This window comes from Castor canadensis, chromosome 3 (assembly GCF_047511655.1).
Source record: "Castor canadensis chromosome 3, mCasCan1.hap1v2, whole genome shotgun sequence".
NCBI classification, from domain to species: domain Eukaryota; kingdom Metazoa; phylum Chordata; class Mammalia; order Rodentia; family Castoridae; genus Castor; species Castor canadensis.
In genome coordinates this window covers 115,217,746-115,245,193 of record NC_133388.1, presented here as the reverse complement: position 1 = coordinate 115,245,193, position 27,448 = coordinate 115,217,746, and the positions used below count along the sequence as shown (strand labels likewise).

Sequence of the window (27,448 nt, the reverse complement as noted above, 5' to 3'; positions counted from 1 at the left end):
TTCCACTCAAATAAGAATTTTTTATTTTTTGAAAAAATATATATATAATATCATCTTTCATCACTCTAAAACAAGCCAAGACTTGATAACTGGGTCTTAATTATTCAAATATTTCATTTATGATATGTTCTGGTGAAATTTTCACATGTAACTAGCTACTGGTATCCTTAAGCTATAAAATACTACATGAAATTATTAGTTTTCAATTATTTTCAAACCATTAATAAGCAAGCACAAAATAGCTGATGTCATGAATTACTTAGTAAGAAGCTAGGCGTGGTGGCACAAGCTATAACCCCAGTACTCATGAGTTTGAGGCCAGCCTGTGCAACCTAGCAAGACTGTCTCAAAAAACCCAAAACACTTTTACCCAAACATTTTCTGGATATTTCAATTATTTTCTCCCATTATGTGGGTTTGTTATTTCCTCTGATGTGAAGAAGCTTTCTAGCTTGACATAATCCCATTTTTTCTGTTTTTGCTTTTGTTGTCTGAGATTTTGGAGTCAAATCCAAACATAATTTTCCAGACTAATGTCCTGTAGTTTTTCTCTCTTTATTTTCCTCCAATTTTATGGTTCCTGGTCTTAAATTCACTTTGAGTGTATCTTTGTATATGGTGTGAGATAAGGGCCAATTTTATTCTTTTCTCTGTGAATATGCAATTTTCCTACCAATTTTATTAAAGATACTTTTCCCATTGTTTTTTCTTGATACTTTTTGTCAAAAATAAAAAAAAAAACTATAAATCTGTGGGTATTTTCTTTCTTGGACTGTTTATTTCATTGCTTTGGTTGATGTCTATTTTTAATATCAATACCAGCTGTTTTAATTAGTATAATATAGTTTGAAGCCAAGTGGTATGGTGCCTCTAACTTTGCTATTTTTATTTATTTGTTTGTTTTGGTTCAACATAAATTTAGGATCTTTTCTATTTCTATAAAGAATATAATTCTTATTTTTGGAGGGATTGTATTGAATCTGTGGATTTCTTAAATTACATGGACATTTTAACAAAATTTATTCTTCCAATCCATGAACACAATCTATCTTTCCATTTATTTGTGCAAAGTATTTTAATGTTTCTCTATGCAGATCTTTCACCTTCTTGGTTAAATTTATCCCTAAGTATTAATTTTTTGAGCCAGAAGTGCTGATACATGTGTATAATTCCAGTTACTCAGGAGGCTGTAGGTAGGAAGATTATGATGCAAGACTAGCCTGCACAAAAATGTGAGACTCTGTCCAAAGTAAAATGGATGGGGGCAGGGGTTCAAATGGTAGAGCACCTGTCTTGAAAGTGCAGGGACCTAAGTTCAAATAAAAAAAAAGTATTGCATTTTATTTGATTTTTTTTGAGTATTATAAATGTAATCAGTATCTTGATTTCTTTTTCAGAGGGTTTCTTGTTAGTGTAAAGAAATATTGATTTTCATATGTTGGTTTTGTGTCCTGCAAGTCTAGTGTATTCATTCGTTAGTTCTAAAAAGCTTTTGTGGCATCATCATAGATTTCTCCTTGTAAGATTACATCATCTACAATTAGCAACAAGTTTATGTCTTCCTTTAAATTCTGGATATCATTTATTTCTTTCTCTTGAATACTTGCTATGGCAAGATGTACTAGAAATTATGGGTATGGTTGTCTTTGTCTTATTCCTGATCTTAGAGGAAAAGCCTTGTCATGTACAGTATTCATTGTTTTGAGGTACAATCCTTCTACATCTAACCTGTTGGGAGTTTTTATCCTGAAAGTATGTTAGATTTTGATTTTGGGGTTTTTTTTTTCTTGATCTAATGAGATAGCCATATGGTTTTTCTCTTTCATTCTTTAATGTGATGTATCACATTTACAGATTTCTCCATGTTGAAACATTCTTGTATCGTGAGATAAATCACATTTCATGACAGGAAATTATTTATTTGCTATTGAATTTGGTTTCCTACTATTTTGTTGACAACTTGTGCATTGTGTTAACGGGAATGTTACACTGTAATTTTCTTTTCTTGTAATGGCCTTGTTTAGCTTTGGTGTCAAAGTAAAAATTTCAGACATATACAGCACCTTGTAAAGCTGTAATTAGGTTAAAAATGAAGTCATGTAGCCCATGATCAATGAACTCATGCAGAATATGTTCTTTGGCTATACTAGAATCAAGCCAAAAATTGATTCTAAAAAGATGAGTTCCAGGTGTAGGGGGTGCATGTGGTGGAAATACTATTTACTTATGTATGAAACTAGAAAAATGAGACTTGTTTGAAACTATTCCAAGAATGGGAGAAAGGGGGATAAAAGACAGTGATGGAGGGGATGAGTTCAATCACGATATAATGTAAGAAATTTTATAAATGTCACAAGGTACCCCTAGTACAACAGTGAAAAAAAAAAAAAGAATGTACAAAAAAAAAGACCTGACCTCCCAAAAAAGAAAGATGAGTTGCTATCTAATTAAAAACTATGATTGCATTTCCAAAAAAATAACAAACTGTCAGGGACTTTTGATTGCTAATGTGGCATTTAGGTACCTGTATAGAAAATGTGAAAAAAACTGAAAAGTCAAAAACTCTTAGTTCTGTCAGAGACACGAGGTCACAAAATAAATCATTGTACCACAAATAGAGTCCAGTGAAGAGAGCCATAGGTTGTGGAAGCAGAGATCCCAAAACACAAGCCTCACCAGAGACCATGATGAAATATGCCAGAGCACTGTGATGTTCTTAACAAAGCTGGTCCTTAGGAGAAACTAATGAACCAGGTTCCTGTTTGCTGGGTGTTTATCAGAGCCTAACTAACCTAGCCTATTTGAGTCACACAGTTTCACTTAAAGGGGATGGCACCCAACTGTGGAGCACATACAAATCATCATCCAGAAACCCAGGCGCACCAAAAAACTAAGTCTCACTCACAGAACTACAGAACCATTGCCCCCGCCCCAATGACTGACAGCCTACTTACAACAGTTGCTTTCAATCAGCACATCCTGTTCTGCTAGTAAGAAAAAAATAATCTTCACAATAAAAGACAAAAACAGAGTCTGAAGGCACAAAGCAAGCATTAGAACCAGATGCAGAGATGGCAGGATTGGAATTCAAAAACCATGAACTTGAAACAACACAATTGCTATGCTAAAGATTTAAGTGGATATGTACACAGCATTCAAGAACAGATGGACAACCTAAACGGAAAGATGGAAATTCTGTTTTAATTTAAAAAGAAAGAAATTCAACTGTTACTCTTACAAAAGAAAGAAATGCTAAATTAAAAATAAAAAGGACTAAATGAGAAGTCCAATATACATAGAGAGAATAAGGATACCGCATTGAAATTATTAATAAATTTGGTAGAGATCCATTCAACATTTTCAATAATATTTTGAACTTTACCAGTCTAATAGTAGCAATTAAAAGATGAAGATTATCAAAAACAAAATCCAAAGGTATGCTTTCTGCAAGAAATCAACATTAAAGATGAAAATGCATATAGATTAAATGATATACTTTGATAATACTGAAAAGAAAATAGTAATATTTATTAATTCCAGACACAGCAGATGAATTTCACCAAGGAAACTTATCAAGGATAAAGAGGGATCTTACATAATGACAAACAGTTCAAATCTCCTTCAAGACATCATAATCCTTAACATTTTTGTTCCTAGTGAAAGATCATCAAACCATGTGAGGTTAAAATCAATAGAATTATAAGAAGAAATAGGTGAATCTGACATTATAATTGATGCAAGAACTGTTCGCCAGTTGAAAGCCAATTAATGCATTGTATCACAGCAACAGAAAGAAAAAATACATGATCATGTTACTGAAGTTCACAAAAAACATGCAACCCATTTCACTGTTTAAAACTCTATTCCTAGGATTAAAAGGGAGAACATCTCACTTTGATAAGAAAAACCTACTAGAAACTTAGAGGTAAAAATCATACTTATTGGTAAGAAATTCAAAGCTTTCCTACTAAGGCCAGAAAAAAGATATGGATACTCGTACTTGTGATTTATTTAGTTAGCATAAATCTAATTAGCTATGTGTAAGATCTACATGAGTGAAACTACAAAACTCAGATGAATGAAACTGAATGACTAAATAAATGGGAAGATAGTACATATTCATGGACAGGAAGGAACAAAATTGTCAAGGTGAAAATTCTTTCTAACAGGAACTAGAGATTTAATAAAATTCCAATCAAAATCCCAGCAAATTATTTTATGAGCAGCAATAGATTGGTTCTAAAGTTTATACCTAGAGGCAAGAGACCCAGAATAACCAGGACACCTTTGAAATACAAGAACACAATTGGCTGGGGTATAGCTCAAGTGGTAGAGCATCTGCCTGGTAAGCACAAAGCCCTGAGTTCAAGCCCCAATACAGCAAAAAAATGGACTGACACAACTCAACTTTAAGATATACTCTGCACCAACAATAATCAAGACAGTGTGATATGGAGAAATAAAGAGATAAAAAGATCAAATGAACAGAAGAGAGCACCCAGAAACAAACTCATAAAATACAATAAACTGATTCTTTGACTAAGCAGCAAAAGCAAGACAACTAGGAAAACAGATTCTCAACAAATTATACTGGAACAACTGGACATCTATATGCAAAACAAGACAAAACAAACTAAAACAAAACAAAATGAATATAGACATAGACTTCATATTCTTTACAAGAATTAGTTCAGGGCTGGAGGTGTGGCTCAAGTAGTAGAGCACCTGCCTAACAAGCGCAAGGCCCTGAGTTCAAACCCCAGTACCACAACTAAGAAGCAAAAAACATAATTAATTCAAAAGAGATAATAGCTCAAAATGTAAAATTCAATAGTGTAAAAATCCTCGAAGATAACAAGGGAGAAAATCTAGGTGACCATGGGTTTGGCAATGGCTTTTAAATACACACTGAAGTCTGGATACATGCAACAAATAACTTATAAATTTGACTCCATTAAAATTAAAATTTTCTGCTCTGTGAAAAACAGTGTCAAGTGGATGATACAACAAGACACAAATGGATAAAACATTTGCACAAATCATGCGAGTCTGTTTCAGATGAAAGAGTGCTAATTAAATTATACAACAAAATGTTAAAACTCAGTAATAGCAACAAAAAATGAGTCAGGGCTGGGGCTGTGACTCAGTGGGAGAACATTACCTAGTATGTGTAAAGCCCTGGGTTCAATTTGCATCACTGGAGGAAAAACGAGTCCAAACCCTTCAACAGAATGCCTTACCAAAGTTGCTAAACAGATAAAAAATAAGCTCATGGAAAGATAGCACCAGTGAAATGTAAATTCAAACAAAGTAAAATATCGCCAAGCTTTTATTAGAATGATCAAAATCCAGAATACTGACAAAACTAAATGCTAGCAAGGGTGAGAAGCACCAGAGCTTTCATTCACCCTGGTGGAAATGCCAAAGTATCACTTTGGAAGGTAGGTAGTTTCTTGAAAACTAAACATACTCTGCTATATGATTCAGCAATCAAGCTTCTTGATATTTACTTACCCCCAAAAGTTGAAAACTTTTGTACATACCAAAAACTGAACACAGATATTAAGAACAGCTTTAGTCATAATAGTCTATTCTTGGAAGTAAGACAATGCCCTTTAGTAGGTGAAGGGATGAATAAACTATGATATATCCAAAAAAAACCAAAAATGAAACACTGCATCACTCAATAATAAAAAATAAATGAGCCATCAAAGTAGAAAAAGTCACAAAGGCAACTTAGATGCAAAGGATCAGTGAAAAAGGTCAACCTGAAGAAGCTAAGTACCCTATGATCCATCTATATGGAAAACTTAAAACACCCAAACTAGTGATTTCCTGCTACTAGTGGGAGGGAGATGCCTCTGCAGAGCTAGTGAAACAACTCCGGATGATACTCCATGTGTTGCATCAGGGCTAAATCTCGTGTTGTACGTACTCAGTGAGTCATATTGTAAGCTATGGGCTCTTGGGGATAACATGTCAATCTAGGTTCATTGGTTGTGTCAAATGAGCCACTTTTTATTTATTATTGATAGTGCGAGGCTCTGCCTGAATAAGGCCAGAGGGTATATGGGAAGTCTCTGTACCTTTTATTTAATTTTGCTGTGAACCTAAAAACATCTCCAAAATATAGACTATTAAAAAAAGAAAGCAGCAAAATTCAATTGAAAAAGAAAACCATTGAGTTGGTGAAAATAGAAATAAAACATATGAAAAATTTGGAGAGGAAGCAACTGAACTGCTAAGAGGAAAAGAAACTATTCCTTGTATCAGAAATAAGCTGTAAATTAGTAATCTGAAATTCCACTTCAAGAACTTAGAAAAAGAATGGTAATATAAAGCTAAAGCAGACAAAAAATAAAGAAGGAAAAAGCAGAAATCATTAAATTGATTATTATAGAGTACAGTATAGAAAACCAAAGAGAAAATAATGCTAGCTCTTAAAAATCCTCTATGATGATTAACATAGAAAAATAAAAGGCACCAAAAATAGTAAAACAATACAATTATAAAGTAGGCAAAAAAAAAACAAGGAAGGAACATTTCATGAACGACAAAGTTGGACTGGAAAATTGAAACATCAAAATTGTTAATCATCAGGCATTGGAGAAAAGCAGCTTAAGACTGCAATGAGAAGAGCTAGAATCAAAAGATAGTTGACAGTATACAATCCTGGCAGAGAGAAGTAGAGAAACTGGATCTCTCATACATTGCAGTTGTGAATATAAAATGTTACAGCCACTCTGTAACAGAATTTTGCTATTTTCTTTAAAACTAAACAAATGCCACTTGGCAGTTTGCACTTTTGAGCACTTACTCCAGACAAATAAAAACTATGTCCACACAAAAACCTGCACATTTTGTTGTCCTTGCATCATGTCTCTGATAGTATGGTAGTTGACTGCTTGCAAATTACAGTTCTAAAGGTTACATGAAAAGTTAGCAAATGTTCTAATTTTAATTCTCATATAATTTCTGTGATGTCAGCAGAGGTTACAATCATGCAAGTACAGCTACATATCTGGCCACTATTCTGAATTGTCAGTGGCTTTGGTTGTTAGGTGTTTTCCATTTCTATTGGACAGTTTTAGTGTTACCATAGTGGTATTATTTTACCTTCTAGAGGGAGACTCTGACTTTAGAGAAATTCATTAACACCAAATGCTGTAGTCTCTCATTATTTTTAAAATATCTTTGTACTGTTCCATAATTGCTTTCTATAAGTTTTAGAATTACATTCAACCAAATATCTTTTTTAAACCTCATACTTAAGGAATGAAATTTTAAATAATATGTTAAAACACAAGTGTAATGAAAATAAATAGTATTTAGTAGCTGACAGATAACTAGTAAGGTAATTGTAGCTAGCTGCCTAGCTGCATATATAATAAATACTACATTCAGTTGAATTCTAAATGCTACAGTTAGTCATTGAATTAATTTTATAATTCTTGCTTCAAGCACTAAGGGCTTATCAGCTCATCAAAAAGTGTTTGAAGAGTAACAGCTAAAAATTAAATACTATACTTCTGTCAGCATTGGAGGTTGAAGTTCCCCATTATGCAGAAGAATGCAGAACTGATGACAGTAACATGAATTCACCAGTATGAGGCTATGTGCTCTCCTTTGAAATAGTGAGAAATCAACCAAGTGCTAAGACAATGAAACCATTTTACAATGGGGATGCATTTTTTTGTAGAAACATTAGAAGCCAATTTAAACGGCAGTGTAATGGACCGGTACAAAACAAATGATCCATCAGTGGCAGGTCCGTAAGAGAAAGGAGGAACAGGAGAGAGAAGACAGCTACAGAGATAAATCTGTACCTAGGGGAGAGGCAACATTGGAAATGTAGAAACATAGGACTGAAAATTAAAAACCATCTCAAATCAAGGAGTGGATGAAGTCATCCAGTTGGGCAAATCTGAGGCAAAGCGATGGCAATATTGATGCTTAGTAGAAAAGAAGCTGGCATAAAGGAGCTACAGAGCTACTTCCACCATTACCACTTTAAACAACTACAAGTCCAAAGACAAATATCAAATAAGAATGGACAGCTTCAGAGGGATTCAAATGAAAAGCTAAGGAGGAAGGTTAGTAGTATGTAATGCAAGGACGTGGTCACCTTGTTAAAAGGAGAATGTCTAATCCGACAAGAGTGTTAAATGAGACTCTGACTAAAATATCACATAAGGCCATGCCTTGGATGGCTGTGAATGTCAAGCAGAGTTCTTTCACCCTGAATTTAATAGATAAAACACTGTAGCAGAATTATAATAATTTAATTTTAATTCTTGTTGAAAACTGATAGTAGATCTTCATGTCAACAGAATTAGTTTTTCATTTCGGTGTGTGTTTTATTGATTTATTTTAGAGGTATTGGGCTTTGAACTCAGGGTCTTGCACTTGCTAGGCAAGCCTTCGACCACAGCCTTAACCCTTTTTGCTTTAGTTTATTTTTCAGATAGAGTTTTGAGCTTTTGCCTGGGTTGACATGGTCCCTGATTTTCCTACCTCTGCCTCCCAAGAAGCTGAGATTACAGTATGCATTACTACGTCTGGTCTCGTTTGGGTATTTGTTATTTATTATTTTTTCTATAGTGTTTTAATAATTTATTCTAACTCAAACTTCATAGTAAGGTAAGGAAAATAATTTAGATTTTGAATATTTACCAATATACATACTCATAAAAATAGTGGTATTCTTTCTGATAAATCAAAGACAGCATGGTTAATGTATTCCATTAATGCTGAAATCTGTGTGGGACAAAGCAAAAAAATCCCTCACTTATTTTATCTTCCTTAACATATAACTATATGGGGAAAATGGACTGATGTTGAAAATGCTTTTCAAATTTGTGTCAATATTTAAGGAGGGAATAAATAATAAAATAGGCTCACTTTTTAAAAGTAGTTTATTTAGAACGTGAAAAACCAGGTGATCCATTTAGTTTTCAGAATGTTATTTTAGTGTGATACAAATTTAGTTCGTAAGGAATTAAAACAAGGAAATGCAATTAGCTGTGTGTAATTTATTTTAATGGATGCCTTTTAGTGGAAATTTGTCATTAAAAGCTCAAAGTGAATTTATTCTATTGGCCACAAGGGATGTTTTGGTGTAGGCACAGAATGTGTTTTCACTCTTTTGGTTCTCCTAAATTTTCTCTCCTTGGCTTCTCAATGGCATTAATGCAATTAGAGGTGTGTTGTTGATGAATTTGCTGTGCTTACCTTTGCTTCAATCTGTTTAGTATCTGGATTCTGAAACAGAAATTTGATTTTGCTCTTGCCATCATCTGAAGAGCCTTTAAGCTGAGAAAACTTATACCTCCAAAGTACAGCCTGAAAAGAAAAAAAGCAAACATATGCAAGTCAATATTATTAATATCTGTCTTCAGCCCAACAGACATTTATCTCTTAAATGATAAAGGCTAATCACATAGTCAGTATTATGCTCCATTATTCAAGTATATATTAAAATATATTTATCAAAGGCCATAATTTAATATTCACTATATTCTTTAACTTCCAGACATACCTTTTGTACCCATGAAATAATTATTACAAACACATGGAAATAAATTATTTTTAGCATCATGGCATATTTGAATGTGAAATAATTTGCCTTTGTTTTTTATCAATTAAAGGGGTGAAGTAATTTTGAATGGATAATTCTAGAGTTTTCTCTAGAAGTTTAAACCAAAGACCTGCAATTTTCTCAAGAAGACCTGGCAGCTTGAGTAAATTATTATTATAAAATCTTGCATGGTGATCTCATGGATTCGTACAGAAAAGCCTTTACAGAATCCTCCTCATCAATGCATCATATCTCTGATGCAGAGCCTCTTCCTGAAACACAGTATTCTACAAATGTACTTCTTTGCAGGTGAAAGCAACATAAATCCATGACCTTTCTAAATTACAAAATGGAGGCACACAAAGGTTAAATTGGCAATTAGTGGAAATTGTTCATAATTAACCTTCTGTATTATAAATCTCACTTCATTCTTGAACATGTCCAAAGCAAAACACCGAAAACACACATCTTCAAAGCAGAAAATGTGTGTTCAAACACTATCACACACATATGGCTTTGCTTTAAATTATCTTAATATAACTTTGGGTCATTAACACAGTATGTAAACAATTACATTCACAAATTGTGATTTCATTGAGAATGGTGTCTGGTGACGTCTAGAAAGAGATGCTGTAACAGAATGTTTTCTTAGGGCAGTCTCTGTAGCCTGTGGCCTCTGATAAAGTGGTAAACGAAAGCATAGAGAATACACCTTACAATTTTTAAAAATTATGATAGAAAAATGCATGTAGCAGTCTACAGGCACACATGTGCATGCGAGCATGTGAACCTTGCTTTGTAAGAGTAAGCTTCAGTTAAACACGTTATGAATACCAATTGCAACAGGTCGGTGACATTTAACCCCACATTTCTCCAAGCTTTAGATCCTCTAAGCAGACCCTTCAAAGTAAAAATGATCTCCAGTAAAAATGCCTGTTATTTGAGGTTATTTCGCTCAGTAACTGAGAAAATAAGATTAATAAAGGTTGAAAAGGTGTCATATAAGGACAACTGAAAATGAGTGAGTAAATACTTAGCTCCAGCCAGCCATGGCACAGTGAATATTCATATACATCCGTTTCCTCATGGTAACATTTTCATCTCGGCTGTTCTGGTTTTATAATTAGTAGATATTGCCTGTCATCTCCACTTGGACCTATATGGTTTTAATGCCAGGAAGTATCAATGACTGATATTCAGACTATAATTTTTCAACTCCAACGCAATTGATTCTTTCCTTTTTATCTTGTTACAGGAAAATAAATGAAACTTGTAGTTTAGAAAACTACTTTACAAACTAATACATATTTTTGGTCTTAAATAATTGTGTATTTTGGCATTATTCATGAAAGAGTGATGTTAGTGCAAGATCAAGTTATGAGAATTACAATGAGAATTGATGTAAAAGGAAAATTCTCCAGTTTATAAAGAGAAGATATGATAGAATTTGTATGATGTGGAGTATATAATGAATATCATTATTTAGTTTTCTGTAGTCAAATAACAAATACATAAAGTGAGCTTACAATGAAAGCAGAATTCTAGACCCAAGCTGACTTTATATTTACCTAAAAAATTAATTCCCATACACCGTTTTTTAAGAAGCATCTCATTAAAGGGCATTGTCAGGAAGCACCACCTCCAGCTCCTCTCCCTGGCATACACTGGCTTCAGCATAACATCTCTCACACTCCAGGAGCAAGCTAGACTCTTGAAGGCACACAAGGTACCAAACCAAGCAGACCTCAGCTCAGGGTCAGCATGGAGGCCAGGGCAATGTCATCAGAATCACCTGAGGCTTGCTAAAGGCATCTCCATCTCTTGAGACCAGGGCTGCCTCAGTGGGCCTCAACAGTCATTGGCGTTTGCCTTCCTGGCAAGGTCCCAGATCCCACTGTGGCTGCTGGTCCACAATTTGTGCCCACACACCAATGTGTTTTCACAAAGCTGAAATACGTGCATAAAACCTCTAGTAGTTGTCTAAGCTACACTTTTTAGGCACCCTGAGTTAGACAAACATGAATGGACACAAGTAGCATGCTCCAGAAACAGTCCAAAAGAGGGCACAGCCCAAAAAGGTCACTTGAGGAAGACGCCACACAGACTGCGCCATCCCTCCTCCTTCTGGTTCCTGACAGTGTGGTTTCACTTACAGCTTTCTGACTTTAGGGTGTCATGAAGCAATGCACATTAAGTAGAACCTAGGCTTCAAAGTGTGAATTTTGATCTTCCAGGCTAGCACTATGCTCCTATACTAATATTGCAATACTGGGCAGTAAGCCATGGCCCCCAGTCAGGCCTGAGCTCACCAGGGTGAGGACAGACACACTGTGGTGTGTGGAGTTGCCACACTCTGGTGTTTGGCATGTAGGAGTTTTACACGCAGTCTGGAGTTAGGATATTTCCGATTTATATCCCACCTTGAGCAGAGGAGCATCTGTACCACCCTCACTGGAATATGATACTTCCCAGATTGGCAGCTCCAAGAATTGCAGGGCCACTGTGAAACAGATGTGGCTGTGGTGACACTCACTTCTTACTAGACAGCAGTCTTTCCAGAATTCTAAAAGGTGACTTTAGTCAGGTGCCGCCACAGAGCATTTAGATAGCGTGTAAACTACATAAGAACAAGAATACTGATTAAAACAAAGTAAATACAAACAAGTTGATGGAGGAGGTAAAAAGTTCCCAAGCTCTTACCGTTGAATAAAGTGAGAGGAAATGCAACTGACGATCGGAGGGTAGATTTATAGTAAAACAGAAGATTGTCAGAGTTCCTAAGCATCCCACATGGGCTCGTCCCATTGCAAACCTCCCCCCTCTGCATGACATGGTGTCAGTGACAGAGGGACACTATGACCAGACCCCATCTCTTACTCAGGTGCCTTACCTTTAATCAAATGCCTTCTGCTGCTGCAGAGCCACATTACATCTAGTTGTATCGTCTCCCAAGCTTGACTCGGCCATGACAGCTCTAGGTCCTTGTCAAACTGCCCTGGACAGTTTGAAGGAGTACCGCTCAGGTGTATTGTTGAACAGCTCCAACTGGAATGGTTCACTGTTTTCTTCCTGACTCCCCGAGCAAAACTAAACATGACCTCACAGTTTTCATCAATGATCCCGATTCAGGCATGTGTTTATTAAACCTGGCCTGGAGAGCTTAATAGAATTTGAATTTTATGTCACTTAAGCATGAAGCTATGTGAATAAAATCATTACATGTATACATATTTACATACATGTGTATGTATTTCTCTCTATATATTTATATATCTCTATATATAAAATGAGAGAGATAGCTAAGCTATTTGGCAGTGCAGGATTTTGACCTCAGTAAAGCCCTGTGCTTGCTAAGCAGGTTTTTCTTTATTTTGCTGATAGTGTCTCATTGTCTCTCTCCCCTCCCAGGGCTGGCCTTGTACCATGATTCTCCTACCTGTGCCTCCCCATGTAGCTGGGATTACAGACTGCATCACCAGGCATGGCTTGGCTTATTGGTTGAGATGGGGTCTTGACAACATTTTGCCTGAGTGGGCCTCAAACCATGATTCTCCTGATCTCCACCTCCCAAGAAGCTGGAATTACAGGTATGAGCCACATGCCCAGTACCGTTACATTTTTAAAGTTCCCAAATTCTACTGATTGATTGCTCTATTGTTAAAACATTTGGAAAAGGACAATAAAGTAGGAAAATTTACCCAAATGTATTTCATTGTATTTTTACAATGCACATATTTCTTTTCTTTTATATTTCATATTGTTTGAAATTAACATTATATAATAGAAAGGGACATTTTTGAAACAAAGTAACAAAGTGCTTAGGCATAAACCCACAGTTAATAGGACCACATCTTTTTGTCGCCATTGGAATGGAATTTCTTTTTAACGCTTCTTTTGCTCACTGTTCCTATAGAAACGGAGCTGGCTTTCTGTGATGATTTTTTATATCATGACTTGGTTGAAGTGCTGATTAGCTGAAACAGATTCCTCCCTGCATGAACGCATGTGTGTAATTTTTACTATTATCCACACATAAGATCAAGTCGTCTATGAACAGCAGTAATATGACTGCTTTCTCCATTTCTCTCACCTGGTTTCTTTCTCTTGCATAATTGTTCTGTCTGGAACTTTCGACACCTTGTTATACAGAAATGGTGAGCAGGTGTCCTTGCCACGTGCCTGAACTGGAGGGAAAGCTTTGAGTCTTTTGCCAGTGAGTCTGACTTTAGATGTGAGGCTGTTTTCCATATATAATCACTGCATCGAGGACATTTCCTTCTAATTCTAATTGAGTGTTCTGCTAAGAAAACTAAACACTTTTTTATCAAATGACTTTTCTGCATTAACTGAGAACATCTTATGTGCTGTATTTAATTTTCACTTTGTTAATATGGTGTATAATAGTGATTTTCTTCCAGATGTGGAAACTTCCTTGCATCTTGAGAATAAATACTTTTATTATACATAATCCTTTTATGACATTTTTAATTTCTATTTGCTAATATTTTATTGAGGAGTTTTTCTTTAGTAATCCTAAAGATGAGACATGGGTCTGTTGCCCTCATTTTCCATACTGTCTTTGCTTTGCTGTCAAACACTGCTGGCCTCATAAGATGAGTTGGGACGTGTCTTGGCCCTTCAAGTTTTTTTTTTTACGATTTTAAGATTACTGCTTAATTTTCTCAAATGTTTGTTATAATTCACAATGAAGCCATATGGTCCCAGGCTTTTGGTTGTTGGGAAAGATATGATTATAGATTTAATCTTCTTTAATAGTTAAGGGTTTTCCACTGTTAGTGCATTGCATGTTTCCAGGAATTCGTTCATTTCATCCAGGGCATTGTACCTTCGGCAGACACTGGATTGTAGGATTCTCTCATGATTCACTCGCCTTTCAAATGCTGACATGATGTCCCAGCTCTTTTTTTTCTGATTTTACTAATTTGCACTTTCTCTGTTGGTCAACTTAGTTAACTATTAATTGATTGTGGATGTTTTCCAATCAACCTTTGATTTTTATTTTCCTTATTATTTTTCTACTGTCCATTTTAGGTTTCTCCACTAAAATCTTTGTGTTCTTTTAATTTGCTGGCAAGTTGCTATTCTTTTTCTACTTCCTTAAGATTTAAAGCTACATTATTGGTTTGAGATTTTTCTTCTCTTTCTAGAAATCATTTTTTCTTCTTTTTAAATACATTTAAAACTAGAGCCATGAGTTCCCCTGTTAGCCTTGCTCTTTCTTCATTCATGCAGTTTGGTATGTTATGTGTTTGTTTTCATTTTCTCTTTTCTAATTTTTATCTTCTCCTGTAATTTCTCCCTTACTCAAATAACTTGCTTAAGTCCCATATCTGTGAACATTTTCTAATTTTTCTTCTGTTCTGGATGTCTAGCTTCATTCCATTGTGAGTAGAAAAGATACTAATTTCAATATTTTAAAATGTATTATAATTTATTTTGTGTCCAGCATATGGTCTATTCTGAAGAATGTTCTTTTTAAAATATATAATACTTTTACTGCTATCACTGATATATATATATATGTATATATATGTGTGTGTGTGTATACATATATATATTTACAATTTACACTGAGATTCAATCTTCATGTCATACATACCACAAGTGTGGACCAATATAGAAATAATGTTAACTCACCATTGTAGCACCAACACAGAGCAGTTTCACTGCCCTAAAAATTCTCTGTACTTCACCTACTCATCTCTCCTTCCTTGGTCCCTGGTAACCAATGATATTTTCACTGTCTCTAGTTTTGCCTTTTCCAGAATCTCATGTATTAGATATCACATAGTAGGATTAGTTTCTTTTGCTTAGCAATATGCATTAAAATTCCCTCCACATCTTTTCATGGAATTATAGCTTATTTCTTTTTATTAATGATTAATATTCCCCTGTCTGAATAAATCTCACCTTAGGTATTTGTTCATATACTGAAGGAGCTCTTGGTTGCTTCCAAGTTTTAGAAATTCTGCATGAAACTGCTGTAAGCATGCATATGAGGGTTTCTGTGGGGACAGAGGTATTTAGCATCTTCACATAACTACTAAGAAGTGTAATCGTTGAATCATGCAGTAAGAGTGTAATTAACTATATGAGAAACCAACAAATTGTCTCCAAATTTGGCTTTGACATTTTGCATTCCTGCCAACAACCAATGAGGTCCTGTCACTCCACATCTTTGACAGCATTTGGGGTTGTCAGTGTGTAAGCTTTAGACATTTGAATAGGTCTGTAGTGGTATCTTTTTCTTTCTTCTTTTTTTTTTGCAGTGCTGAGGAATTGAGCCAACGGCTCTGCTCATGCTAACCAAACCCTCTAAAGCCATATCCCCAGCCTTGTACTGGTATCTTATTGTTGTTTTAATTTTGCATTTCCCTTATGACATGGGTTGTAGACCATTTTTCACAAGCATAGTTTTCAACCCGTACATCTTCTCTGGACTGGGTTTATGTTAAGCCGTTTGACTTGTTTTTGGTCTTGTCCCTTGCATTGGACATTACTAGTATTTGGACTAGGGCTTCATGCTTGTTCAGCAGGCACTCTACTACTTGGGCCAGGCCTCCAACCCTTTGACAGATTTTTTAAATTAGCGTTTCAAAATTATCTTTCTGTTGAGGTTTAAGTGTTCTTGTACGTTTGGGACGGCAGTCCTCTATCAAATGCACATCTTGGTAGTATTTTCTCACAGCCTGTGACTTGTCTTCTCTTTCTCTTGACACTGAACTCAAATTTATCAGTCGCTTCTCTCACAAACTGTTTCCTCAGTGTATAATCTAAAAAATCAAGTCCAAATTCAAGGTCATCTAGGTTTTTCTCCTGTAGCTTTTCCTCTTACATATTAATCTGTAATCGCTCTTTAATCTAGTTTTTGCAAAGAGTATTAAGATCTGTGAAGTAATCCAATTTCCTGTATGGGGGTGTCCAGGATCATTTGTTGAAAAGACTACAATTTCTTGATTACACTGCCCTTGGTTGAAATCAAAGTCGATTCGACCTTATTTGTGTGGCTCTATCTCCGTGTTTTCCGCTCCACTGATCTATTGATCTACCTTCTACCAGCATCTACATATTGATATCATACAATCAGAGTAACTCTTGAGGTGAAATGATGTCAGTTCTGCAGCTTTATTCCTGTTCTGCTGTTTTACTGAATCGGTTTGTCAACACCTGCAAAACAACTGACTGGAACATCGATTGTTTAGTAGTGTTGTTCACATTTTCTGTTCCTTATTGACCTTTTGTCTGACAGGTTATTCCACCATTTATTTGGGGGCACCTGGTTTCCAACTATTATCATAGAATTATTTCTCCCTTGCATCCTGTCAATGTTTCCTTCTTATATGTCATGGCTTTGATATTTGATGGGCATGTTATGGTTGTTTTTGTTGCATCTTGCTGTAGAATTTCCTTTTCAACAATATATGATGTCATGCTCTGTTGTAACGTTGACTTAAAAGTTTTTTTCTAATGTTAGATGTTCTCTAGGCTACTATTTACATGGTATAGCTTTTCTCGTCATTTCTCTTTCTAATCTTCCATGTCTTTAGAGCTAACATTAGTCTCTTTTGGTCAGCATGTGACATAGTTTTAATTCACTATGTGGGGCAGAAGGAATGGGGAATTCTTTCTTTATGGTTACAGAGTTGATGTTTGGAGGAATGAGATGTTTTAGAACAAATTGTGGTGATGGTTGCACAACAGTACGATTATTAATGATATTAATTGTACATTTAAGAATGATTGAAATAACAAACATATTTTATATACATATATAATACATTATGCATATATAATATATATGTATATATCCATAATTAAACACAACTGAAAAACTGATTCTGGAAACAAAATGCAACCAGAAACCATTCAAAGTAAATACTAATGAAAATGTTCAAACTTTAAAAAATAAAAACAACAAAATCATAAGTGCCCTAATAATAAGAATGAGAAAATTATCAGGTAATATATAATTATACTAAAGCATAATGCATCTATACAGAATGCTACTTTTCATCTATTCACTGATAAAAAAGAAATTATCACTATCCTAAGGACATTTAGCCCCTGTATAAATTAATGGCTACATGTTTTTCCTTACAATATGAAACTGTAATTTATCGAGAAACAATCTCCAATCATTTCAAATTTTTTTAAATACCTTTTAATTCACTACTGTATAACACCCAACAAACTTAAAAATATTTAGGACAATTAACTTTCTGAGAAAAAGTAAAGCAGTTTAATTTTCTGTCTCATAATTTTATATCAAATCTCTTTTTTTCCAAAAAGTAAAATAATTTAAGCAATCCAAAGTATAGAAAAATTTTAAGAAACTGGATGAGAAATTATTTAGTGATATTTTTGAATATATTGGCTCTAGGTTTAGGAATAATATTTCTAAACTCATTTATGCAAAATAAATATGTATTACTGAAATTAAAAGAATAGTCTTAGTGGCATAAAGCAGGAAATATAATGAAGTGGAAGTCAGACCCTAACTACCTGACAAATGAAAAAGGAAAGTAATATCATGGTTAGAAATCACTCCAAAAGAGGGAAAATTATCCCTGTTAAATATATGAGAAGTCAGGCATGGGGCTCACGCCTGTAATCCTAGCTACTCAGGAGGCAGAGATCAGGAGAATCACAGTTCGAAGCCAGCAAGAACAAATAGTTCTGGAGACCCTATCTTGAAAAATCCCAATGCAAAACAGGGCTGGTGGAATAGCTCGAGTGGGGGGTCACCTGCCTAGCCAACATGAGTTCAAACCCCAGTACCATAAAAATATATATATATATTCATATGTACATCTTACATACATATGAGTGAGAACCTGCTGAACCTTATTAAAAACAGAGGTTGTATTAATATTAAAATGGCTCTGATTTTTCCAGTCATTAAATTAATAAAGATCACTGAAGATCATTAACTAAGTAAGTCTAGTAGGATTATGTTGAAACAAATATTTTTGTATAGCATTGCTGGTGATGGTGTGAAATGTTAGAACAGCAAATTCAAATATGTTTTAAGCTTTAAAAATACTAATGTAATTTGATCCTAAAATTTCATGTCTAAAAATTAAGGAACTAAAATATATGAAAAATAAGACTGCATCAAGTACTTTACTATTAATAAATATCAAAATATGGAATGTCTAATCATTTTGCATTAAAATAATATACATGTAAGTACATACAAGATGAAGTACAGTAGTCACTCCCTATCTAAGGAGATATGTGCCAAGACCCCAGTGGATGCCTGACTTCATAAATGGTAATGAGCACTGTGTTCAATCACTGTGTACAGCACCCATTGTCTGGGAACTGAAAAGTCTGATAAGCAACTGTCAGTCTAGTAGCACGTGAATACCCTAGACAGTGAAATGGTTCATATCCCAGGAAAGATGAAATGTGAGAGCGTAAAGGTTCAATAAGCTATTTCAAACAACTTAACACTTATGAATTGTTTATTTCTAAAGTTTTCCATTGAATATTCTTGGATTATCATCACCCACAGGTAACTGAAACTACAGAAAGCAAAATCATGGATGTGGGGTGGCTGCTATAATAAAATGTTTAGGGGGAGTGTGAGGATGTGAAATTAAGTGAGATAACTTAAGACAACCAAATACTTACAAAAAACAGGAAGAAAATGTCTGTTAAAATATATCATCATACGTAGTACAGGCCCTGACATTAACTTGTATCATTTTGGTATTGCTGTAAAATTAAAGATTTTCAAATTCTCATGTTACAATTATAAATTTGAAATGATATTTCATATGCAGTTATAATAGTCTAAAATAGGAATCTGTTATTTTAACTAAAGTCGATGAGCTTTCAAGAGTGAATGGGATTGAGGGGGTAGGAGGGAGAGGGAGGGGGTGGAGTGGGAGGTAAGGGAAGGGATGGGGACAGGGGGGAGAAATGACCCAAACCTTGTATGTACATATGAATAATAAAAGAAAAATGAAAAAAAAATGAATGGGTTTTAAAAACTCATTATTTTCAATAAAGCATAACACAACTCCTCTGGGTATAAGAATGTAAATTAGAGGCTTCTGAACGAGGCTGGAGACTTTTTGGATATGGAACATGAACCCTTGGCTGTGAGTGGGACACCCCAAAAATGAATAAAGTAATGATTGACAGAAGGATTTGTCAGCTAAAAGGTAATACAGTTGACATGCTGCATGCTCTTCAGAAAGTCCAGAAGAGTCAAAGCAAACTGTAAATATTAGCAACACTCAAAGAAATTAGCACTTGGCCCATTTTGAGTGACCTGAGTCAAACACTTATCACTGAAAGCTATACAGATCTCAAAAATGGCTTAACTCAAGAATTCTTTGGCAACCCATTTCTTATGTCACAGTTTGTTCTTAAGATTCTGATAAACAAACATTGTGGCGATTATGTTAAGACTATGCATGATGAAAATTAGACACCACTATTTTATATAACATGCAATTTACATGGCTCTGGATGAGCTTAATTGTAGATTCCTGGTAGCCAGCTCTGCAGTGGACCCCATCAGTACAGCATAGGGTAAGCAGTTAGATACATGTGGAAAGGTGGAGTATTTGTGGTTATTGAACAGACTTTGATTTGGTCAGATATAAGGTGCTAGAAAGAATGACAAGAACAGATATTTCTTGCTTCAAAAACTTTCTAATCTGAGAAGAAAGCAAACCACCACAGTGTAGTAATAACAGCACACAAACAATGACAGCTGGATTTCTCCATTCTCTAATGAAATTTTGCTTCAGACATCGTGCTGTACATGACAAATACAAAAATTTTATGTTAATTTAAAATGAATTATTTAAACAAAAAAAGTAGAAGCTATAGTCATAAGCCCTCTGTGAAATTCATGTGGAATTCTGGTGGAGAAATGAGTTTGCATGATGTCAGACCAAAACTAAGAAAAATCTGTGATTTTGTTTCCATTTTTTGTTCTAGTAAAGTTCACGTGTATCAGTGTACTTAAAGTTGCCTCCATGGAGTGCGACTAGGACTATGAAGATCAAAATCTTCTCTCCTCCTGCTTTTCACCTTTTGTGCCCTTCTCTCCAGAGACACATCTAAATTCCAGTAGCAGAAATTTAAGACACTTTCCTCTATTACAATGCATATCTCCCAGGAAACCAAATGCATTTGGGGGCAGTGTATTGAAATAAAAATAAATGTTGATTTTAGAGTCATAAGTCCCAAAATGTAATCCAAATTTTACATCCTACTTAAAAGCCTCATGACTTTGGGCAAGTTTCATAGTTTATTGGAAGCCTAGTATATCCTATTGTAAATTAGAAGTAATAATACTTGACTATTCTATGCTAAAGGTTACTGGGAAAATGGATGAGATAATAATGCTCATGAAATTGCTTTGTAAATTGCACAGATTTTTCTCTCTATTAGTTCTAACTAGTTTAGTAGATTTTTTCCAACAGAGCAATAAGCTGATGGAAAATTTTAGTATAAGAAGGTGCCTGGACCCAAGTAGCATAGTAGCAATGCTTCTTGAAGATGAAGCAAAGCTGAGAATTTTCAGAAATAAATATCGCTCACTTTATAATTTCATGATGAACTTTTCCATACTCTTGTAGGAAAAAATTCTTTGGGTTTTTATTTAATCTCAAATATGAGTCATTAAACACAGAAATTTTTGAGAAAACACACCCAATGTGTATAATGAGTTTTCATACTATTAATGTCTTAAGTACAGATTTCTAATTCTAAGTTATATCAAGTCTGGAAAAATATATCTTCTCCAACTTGCACCTTTACCACTCTTTTTGTCCCTAATTAAGGCATTTGTTATGTAATACCCATTAATTCAGAGTAAAAAGTATGGGGAGAGTGGAAAAATAATGTAGGAATACAGACAATGGGTAGATATATCACCATGAATGCTTATACCTTTTTTTTCAAGAGACATGTTCATTCCTTAATGCATTTGTTTCTTTCAAAAATCTTTTAAATAGCAAGATTCTTTACCATGCTCCTTAATGCCTCTGTCCAACTCTGCCCCTCTCAGTGTATGGATACAGCCCTCTCTACAAACCATGCTTGCCTAAGAAAAAATGTTTTCGCCTTGTTTTTCCAAATATATTTTTACTTTAACCCACCAAATCATCTATAGAAATGAAAGAATCTTATACCTTCCAAAGTAGTTGTGCCATATTCTAGATTGCACTTCCTTTCCTTCCACTCGCCTCTGAAACTCTTCTCTATAGCATCTCCTGTTTTTTTATATGACCACTTAACTGGCATCACCGCCCCTGTGTCATGAACATGGGACATCCCTCCTCCAGCTGCCAGCAGCAGAGAGTGTTGCTGGGCTGCAGCTATGCCCAGCACAGTAAATTCTTTAGTCACAGGTGAGAGTCTTGCAACACTGAATGCTGAAATCCTGGCTGATATAGCAAGGTAAAGTCTGGTCTGGTTGCTGCTGCTGGGATAACTCTGTAGGGCAACTCAAGCTTCAGAGATTCCCCCTTGTGTGACCTGCCCTGAAGTACCTCACTTGGGGGTCTCTTCCCCAAACAGCCTTCCTCTTTCCATACAGGCATATCTACAAAAACTCTATTTCCCTGCCTCAGTTACTACTCCATGGGGATTTTGGAGATGCACTGCTTGCTACCTAGCTGATGACAGAGACCCTATCACTAGAAGCTGGAGGAATAGGCAATTTCTTACTCATTGCAATTACAGTATGTCAGGCTAAATGGAATTGTGTCTGTTCTGCAAAAAGAAACTGTGTGGAATTTATGTTAAGATCTTGCAGGAGAACCACAAAATAGACCTCCAAGGATCTGGAGTTAAGATCCACGTGGGACATCTTAGCCACGTCACAGGCACTGGCAAGACAACAGCTCTGGCATAGACGGAAGTTCATGTGTGGCCAGAGTTGCAAGTCATATTTGGATTCCATCCACCTCACTAAGTTACAAGATATGACAGGCACATTGGAAAAAGATTCCAAGACATAATCATATCTGAACAGAGCCAGAAGACCCAAGCAAGTTGCCCTTGCTGGCAGACTAGACCCTATTCTCATCACCACTCTTGGACCTACACCACTCTATAAACTTGCAAATATGACACCTGTGGGAGAGTCTTTTATGGCTATCTAAAATAAAATACAAATGAATAGGGTTTGTTTATAAGCTATCAGGTTCAAGCTAAATATTTCAATGTAGTTTTATTAGATGGGGATCACCAAAGACAACACGGAAAAGAAAATACTCCCCACTGTTTCCTTCTGTGCTTAGTGCATCTAGTATACACTTTGTGAAAAAGAAGTGACCTGAGATAAGAATAAACACGTATCATGGATAGAGGTGAAAGACTTGAGCTACTAGTCAGGGGTCTGGAAGAGACAATACGGGAAGATTAGGGACCAGGTTGTCAAACAAGGCAAGGAAAAAGCCCACTTAATGTTTTGTCAAGTTTAGATCATCTGTCTCTGACCCTGGCATAAGAGATTCAAGAACAGACAGAGGTCAGGCATAAGCCCAATAACATGACATCGACTCACCAAGATGGATTCTGTCACAGCTGAACGATACCATCAGAACCAGCAATGAGCACTCAGGATCCCTCCAGTATTCTCTGGTTAAACTAATTAGCCATTTGGTGGTGGATGACTGACTTTGAACCTCTTTTAGCTGGCGGAGCATTGATTCATTTAGACATATTCTAGATATGGGTTTACCTTTTCTGCCTAGGAGATCTCAACATTTTAGGATTTACCAAGTGTTCACAGAAGTCCTCATAACTCAACACATATCAGTGGATTCATTGGATAACAAAGGAAGTATCAAAAAAGGAATTCAGCCATGGCATGTTGTGGGTTACTCAGTACTGTATCAGCCAGAAGTTTTGAGCGGGAAGGAACAGTGCAGTAGCCTCTTAAACTATAGCTAATATGTCATTTGGGCTTATGGTAAGAAGCAGATGCCATCCCCAGGATGTGGTGAATGTCCTGAATCTCTGACCAGAGTATAGTTCTGATTCCCCGTGGGGAGACAACATGGTTCAGAGAATGAAGAAATTGTTTTAGGACTAGTCACAACTTACCATCACTCCCAGTTACATATGTGGGGAATTTGGGCATCCAGTACCCTCAACCCTGAATTGTGCCAGTGGGTACTTAACACTCTGGATGCTTTCTGGCCATTTTTAGGCACTTTGTATCAGAAAATCAGCAGGCAGGGAAAGGAATCATCATCTGACAAGGACAATGAACCCCACATACAAGAGGAGATGCAAGAAAGGTGACTAACATTTACTCGATCGGTAGTGACTTCACTAAATATTCCTTTATGCTACCATTGCCAGCCAGATACATTGGTAAAATAAAGATTGATAGTTTAGCTTTGTGGGGGGGGGATCAAGTTTGCTCAGTGAGCAAGCTGTACTGAACCTTAGAGGTCAGGGCCACAGTTGGATAGATCTAGAGTGCTGAACAGAGGAGAGGTGATGCTTGTTTTTTATGGTCTTGGCATCCTCCACAGAAGCAGAAGCTATTTATCATCCACTAACCCTTCTCCTGATTCCAGCCAGAGAATCCTAGAACTGCAGCACCTGAATGAGTCCTCTTACCACAAGAAACAGGTGGGGCTGAGTATGAACTGCAGATGATACTGTGCCTTTCCACTTATGTCTTCTCAGAGCTGCTGGGAATACCATTGGCTGAAGACTCTTTCCAAGATCCCTTTTTAAAGGAACTCAATTTAAGACATTTGTAAATTAATATATTGGAATTAAGTTTTCATCTTACCCCTTTTTCAATCCATCTTAAATATTGTCAGTATCTCCTTTACTCCATCTTCTAAGCATTAAATCTGGAAACAATAATCAAGTTTTCCATCAGGTCACTGCTCTAATGCTATTAATTCTAATCCCCATCCATCTTGTAAATCTCTTATGTCATTGTTATAATTATATACCACTAGTTTAGTTTAGGTCCCAATTCCTCCTTGGATATTCACAGTAACTTACAATTGAATTTCCTTGCTGTAGTTTTGATAATACATGCCTCTGTCTTCTCTTGTTCAAACAATCATTTTAAAACTCAAGTCATACTTATTTTACATGCTCCATAACAACTCTCAATGGTAGTTTCATGATCAGATGGAAACCCCTTGTCATGAAGCAATGATTGTTGAAGACTGAGCCCTCCCTTAAATCTCCAAGCTTATCTTTGTCACTGTCCTTCACATACAGTCTGCCCTGGCCATGTACTATTTCTTGTGCAAAAATCACAACTCTTTTTCTCTCCACTTTTGTTGTTCTCTGTGCATTTGTCTTAAGGTCCTTGCTTCAGACTTCCTCCCACTTTGGCTGGTTATCTTAGCTCCAGAAAACTCATGCCTCTTCAAAGAAGCCTTTTCAAAAATAAACTACAGGCCTTATTAACTGCTCCATAGCAATTTTTGCAATAGAATGATTTTAGTTATTAATTTTAAGAAATTAGTGTTGATGATGCTATTACTGACTTTAGGAGGATAGCTTAAGTACAATGTTACAGTGCAGTAGGAGTCTTGGTTAGTAATGTGTTTGTGAGGATCTAAGAAGTTAAATCTTCCCATGTAGGCTACAAACTCACACACAGCACATACCACACACACACACACACACACACACACACACACCACACACACACACACACACACACACACAATTAGGCACTTACGGACAGAATGTGAAGACATGTGCACTATGTTTGCACCATGAAGAGCAAAGAGAGGGCAAAGTAGAAGTTTATTTCCATTTCAAGTCTGTGGGACTAATCAGTCATGTTAATGAAACATGGTAGACAAAATGCACTACTGTAAAGAAGCATCAGTAAGTTTCAGGCTGCACTTTTTGTGTCAGGTATTTATATCATAGGAGAACTATCTCCTCATCAGCACGAATGAAACATTCAGGGAACTTGCTGATAAAACTAAGCGCACTTGCACAGAGAAGTGTAAAGAAAGTTTGTTTCCATAGGTATCTGCAGCAAGGGAAGAGGTTTTTAACACTTCTGTGTCCATGAGCTACTTGCTATGCCAACATGCTTGCTGTATATAACCTATCCCTGGGAGCAGAAGATCTTTTGGAGGGGCAGTAGAAACACAGGATATTAGAGATGGCATTCGTAGTGAATACACACAAAAATCAGTTGATAAGTAGTCATAATGTAGGGCTCACAAGCATTAATCTGAATAACAGGCATAGAGGTTTTGTTGTATGCTGTGTAGTTTAAATAAAAATTTTCATTGTATAGTTCAATATTCAATTTTTTGAATTAGACTCTGAATAAGCTAAAAAAATTAAGGTGTGTTTGATGAAAAATTAACCAGTGAATTTTAACATCTCAAAGAATGGATGAATGTTCAATTGAAGTGTTTAAATTAATAATACAAAAGCATTGCATTGTGAAAATTTCATAGATGCATATAGTGTTTTCTGATGTTCATCCATGTAGGATTACATAAAAGTCAAAGGCACAAATTAGAAGATGCTTGAAATGTTAGCATTTACTTAAAAAGGAAAATATTGCCCAAGGAAGCATTTTCAAGTGTTTGCTTAGAAAAGGCAAATTTGAAAGTCATTCTTTGTGTATAACTTTTTATTAAGATCAAAAAACTGTCCAAATAAAATTTGCTCATTTTTAATTTCAAGTGATTTTGTGCATATATCGAATTGGTTGGTTCAATTCATATTAATTTGTCCCCATTAGTAGAGAATTTCACAAATAATTAAATGACGCCAGCTGTCTACCAATGCTTCAAGTACAAAGTCATTTAACTGTAATAACCTTGCTTTTTCATTCAATTTGTGAAATCGTCTCATTCTGAAAAAATGGAAATATTTTTATTATTTACTATAAAGAATCAGCTAAAAACTTCAGCATTGGTTATTATATTTACTATAGCAATAATAAGATGAGTATGTACTGAGCACACAGAGCACAATGCTGCAGTAAAATTAAGCTTTCTTCAATTCAGAAACATATGCAGCTAAAATGTACTTGAACTGTTTCTGGTGACTGTGCCATTTAGAAGGCATCTCAACAAGCTGTGATACTCTCCTAAAAGCAATGAACCAAAAATAATTACTGATTGTTAATGCTTGAATGATCAATAGAAATGGCTCTCCAATTTCCTTTAATGTGCCTAATGTACATTCACATTTAAAGATGATAGTATTGCTAAAATAGCTTTTTAAAAAAATTTTTTTTCAGAGTGTCTCACTTTGTAGCCCAGACTGGCCTGGAATTCCCAATCCTCCTGCTTCAGCTTCTAAGTTCTGGTATTACAGGTATGCACCATGCTATCAGGCTGCTAAAATCACTATTTACAGAAGTATTTCATAGGTCAACCATATCAGAAAACCAATTTGTTAGTTAATAAATAATTACTTATTGTTACGTCTGAGATGGCAAATTGCTTGCAGCCTACTTATTAGCCACAAGGCTGGTATTCCATTAGAGCCACAGCTACTCAGACGAGATCAGGGAAAATGTTTGAATTTGATTCCCATTTGCCTCTCTTTCCAAACAGGGACATGATATTGTTTACGTTGTAGTCAATGACCATGGTACACAACATCTTTCTTTTAGTCCCTCTGTCTGTAATTATTGCTGATATATCTGTGGTGTCTTTCAAAGCTAGTAACTATCTCTGCTTGTCACATCAAACACGAAAAAATGCACCTCACTAAGATTGTGTAAAGTTAAATGTTAGATGCTTAATATAAACAATACCAGAGACCAACCTTAGATAATGTGCACATAGATCCATTTTCTGAAAACCACTTAGAATTACCTGTTTTTCTTCTCTCTCTCACTCTCCCTTTTTC

General features: G+C 35.5%; 1 protein-coding gene across 9 annotated transcripts in view; it reads right to left on the bottom strand.

The window, feature by feature from the left end:
• Sntg1 (syntrophin gamma 1) overlaps positions 1–27,448 on the bottom strand; it is an 825,003-nt gene that overhangs the window by 17,866 nt on the left and 779,689 nt on the right. For all 9 annotated transcript variants that reach the window (XM_074068516.1, XM_074068515.1, XM_074068519.1 and 6 more), the window contains one exon: positions 9,232–9,342. In XM_074068516.1, the coding sequence (XP_073924617.1) occupies positions 9,232–9,342 (111 nt within the window). The remainder of the gene's footprint in view (positions 1–9,231; positions 9,343–27,448) is intronic.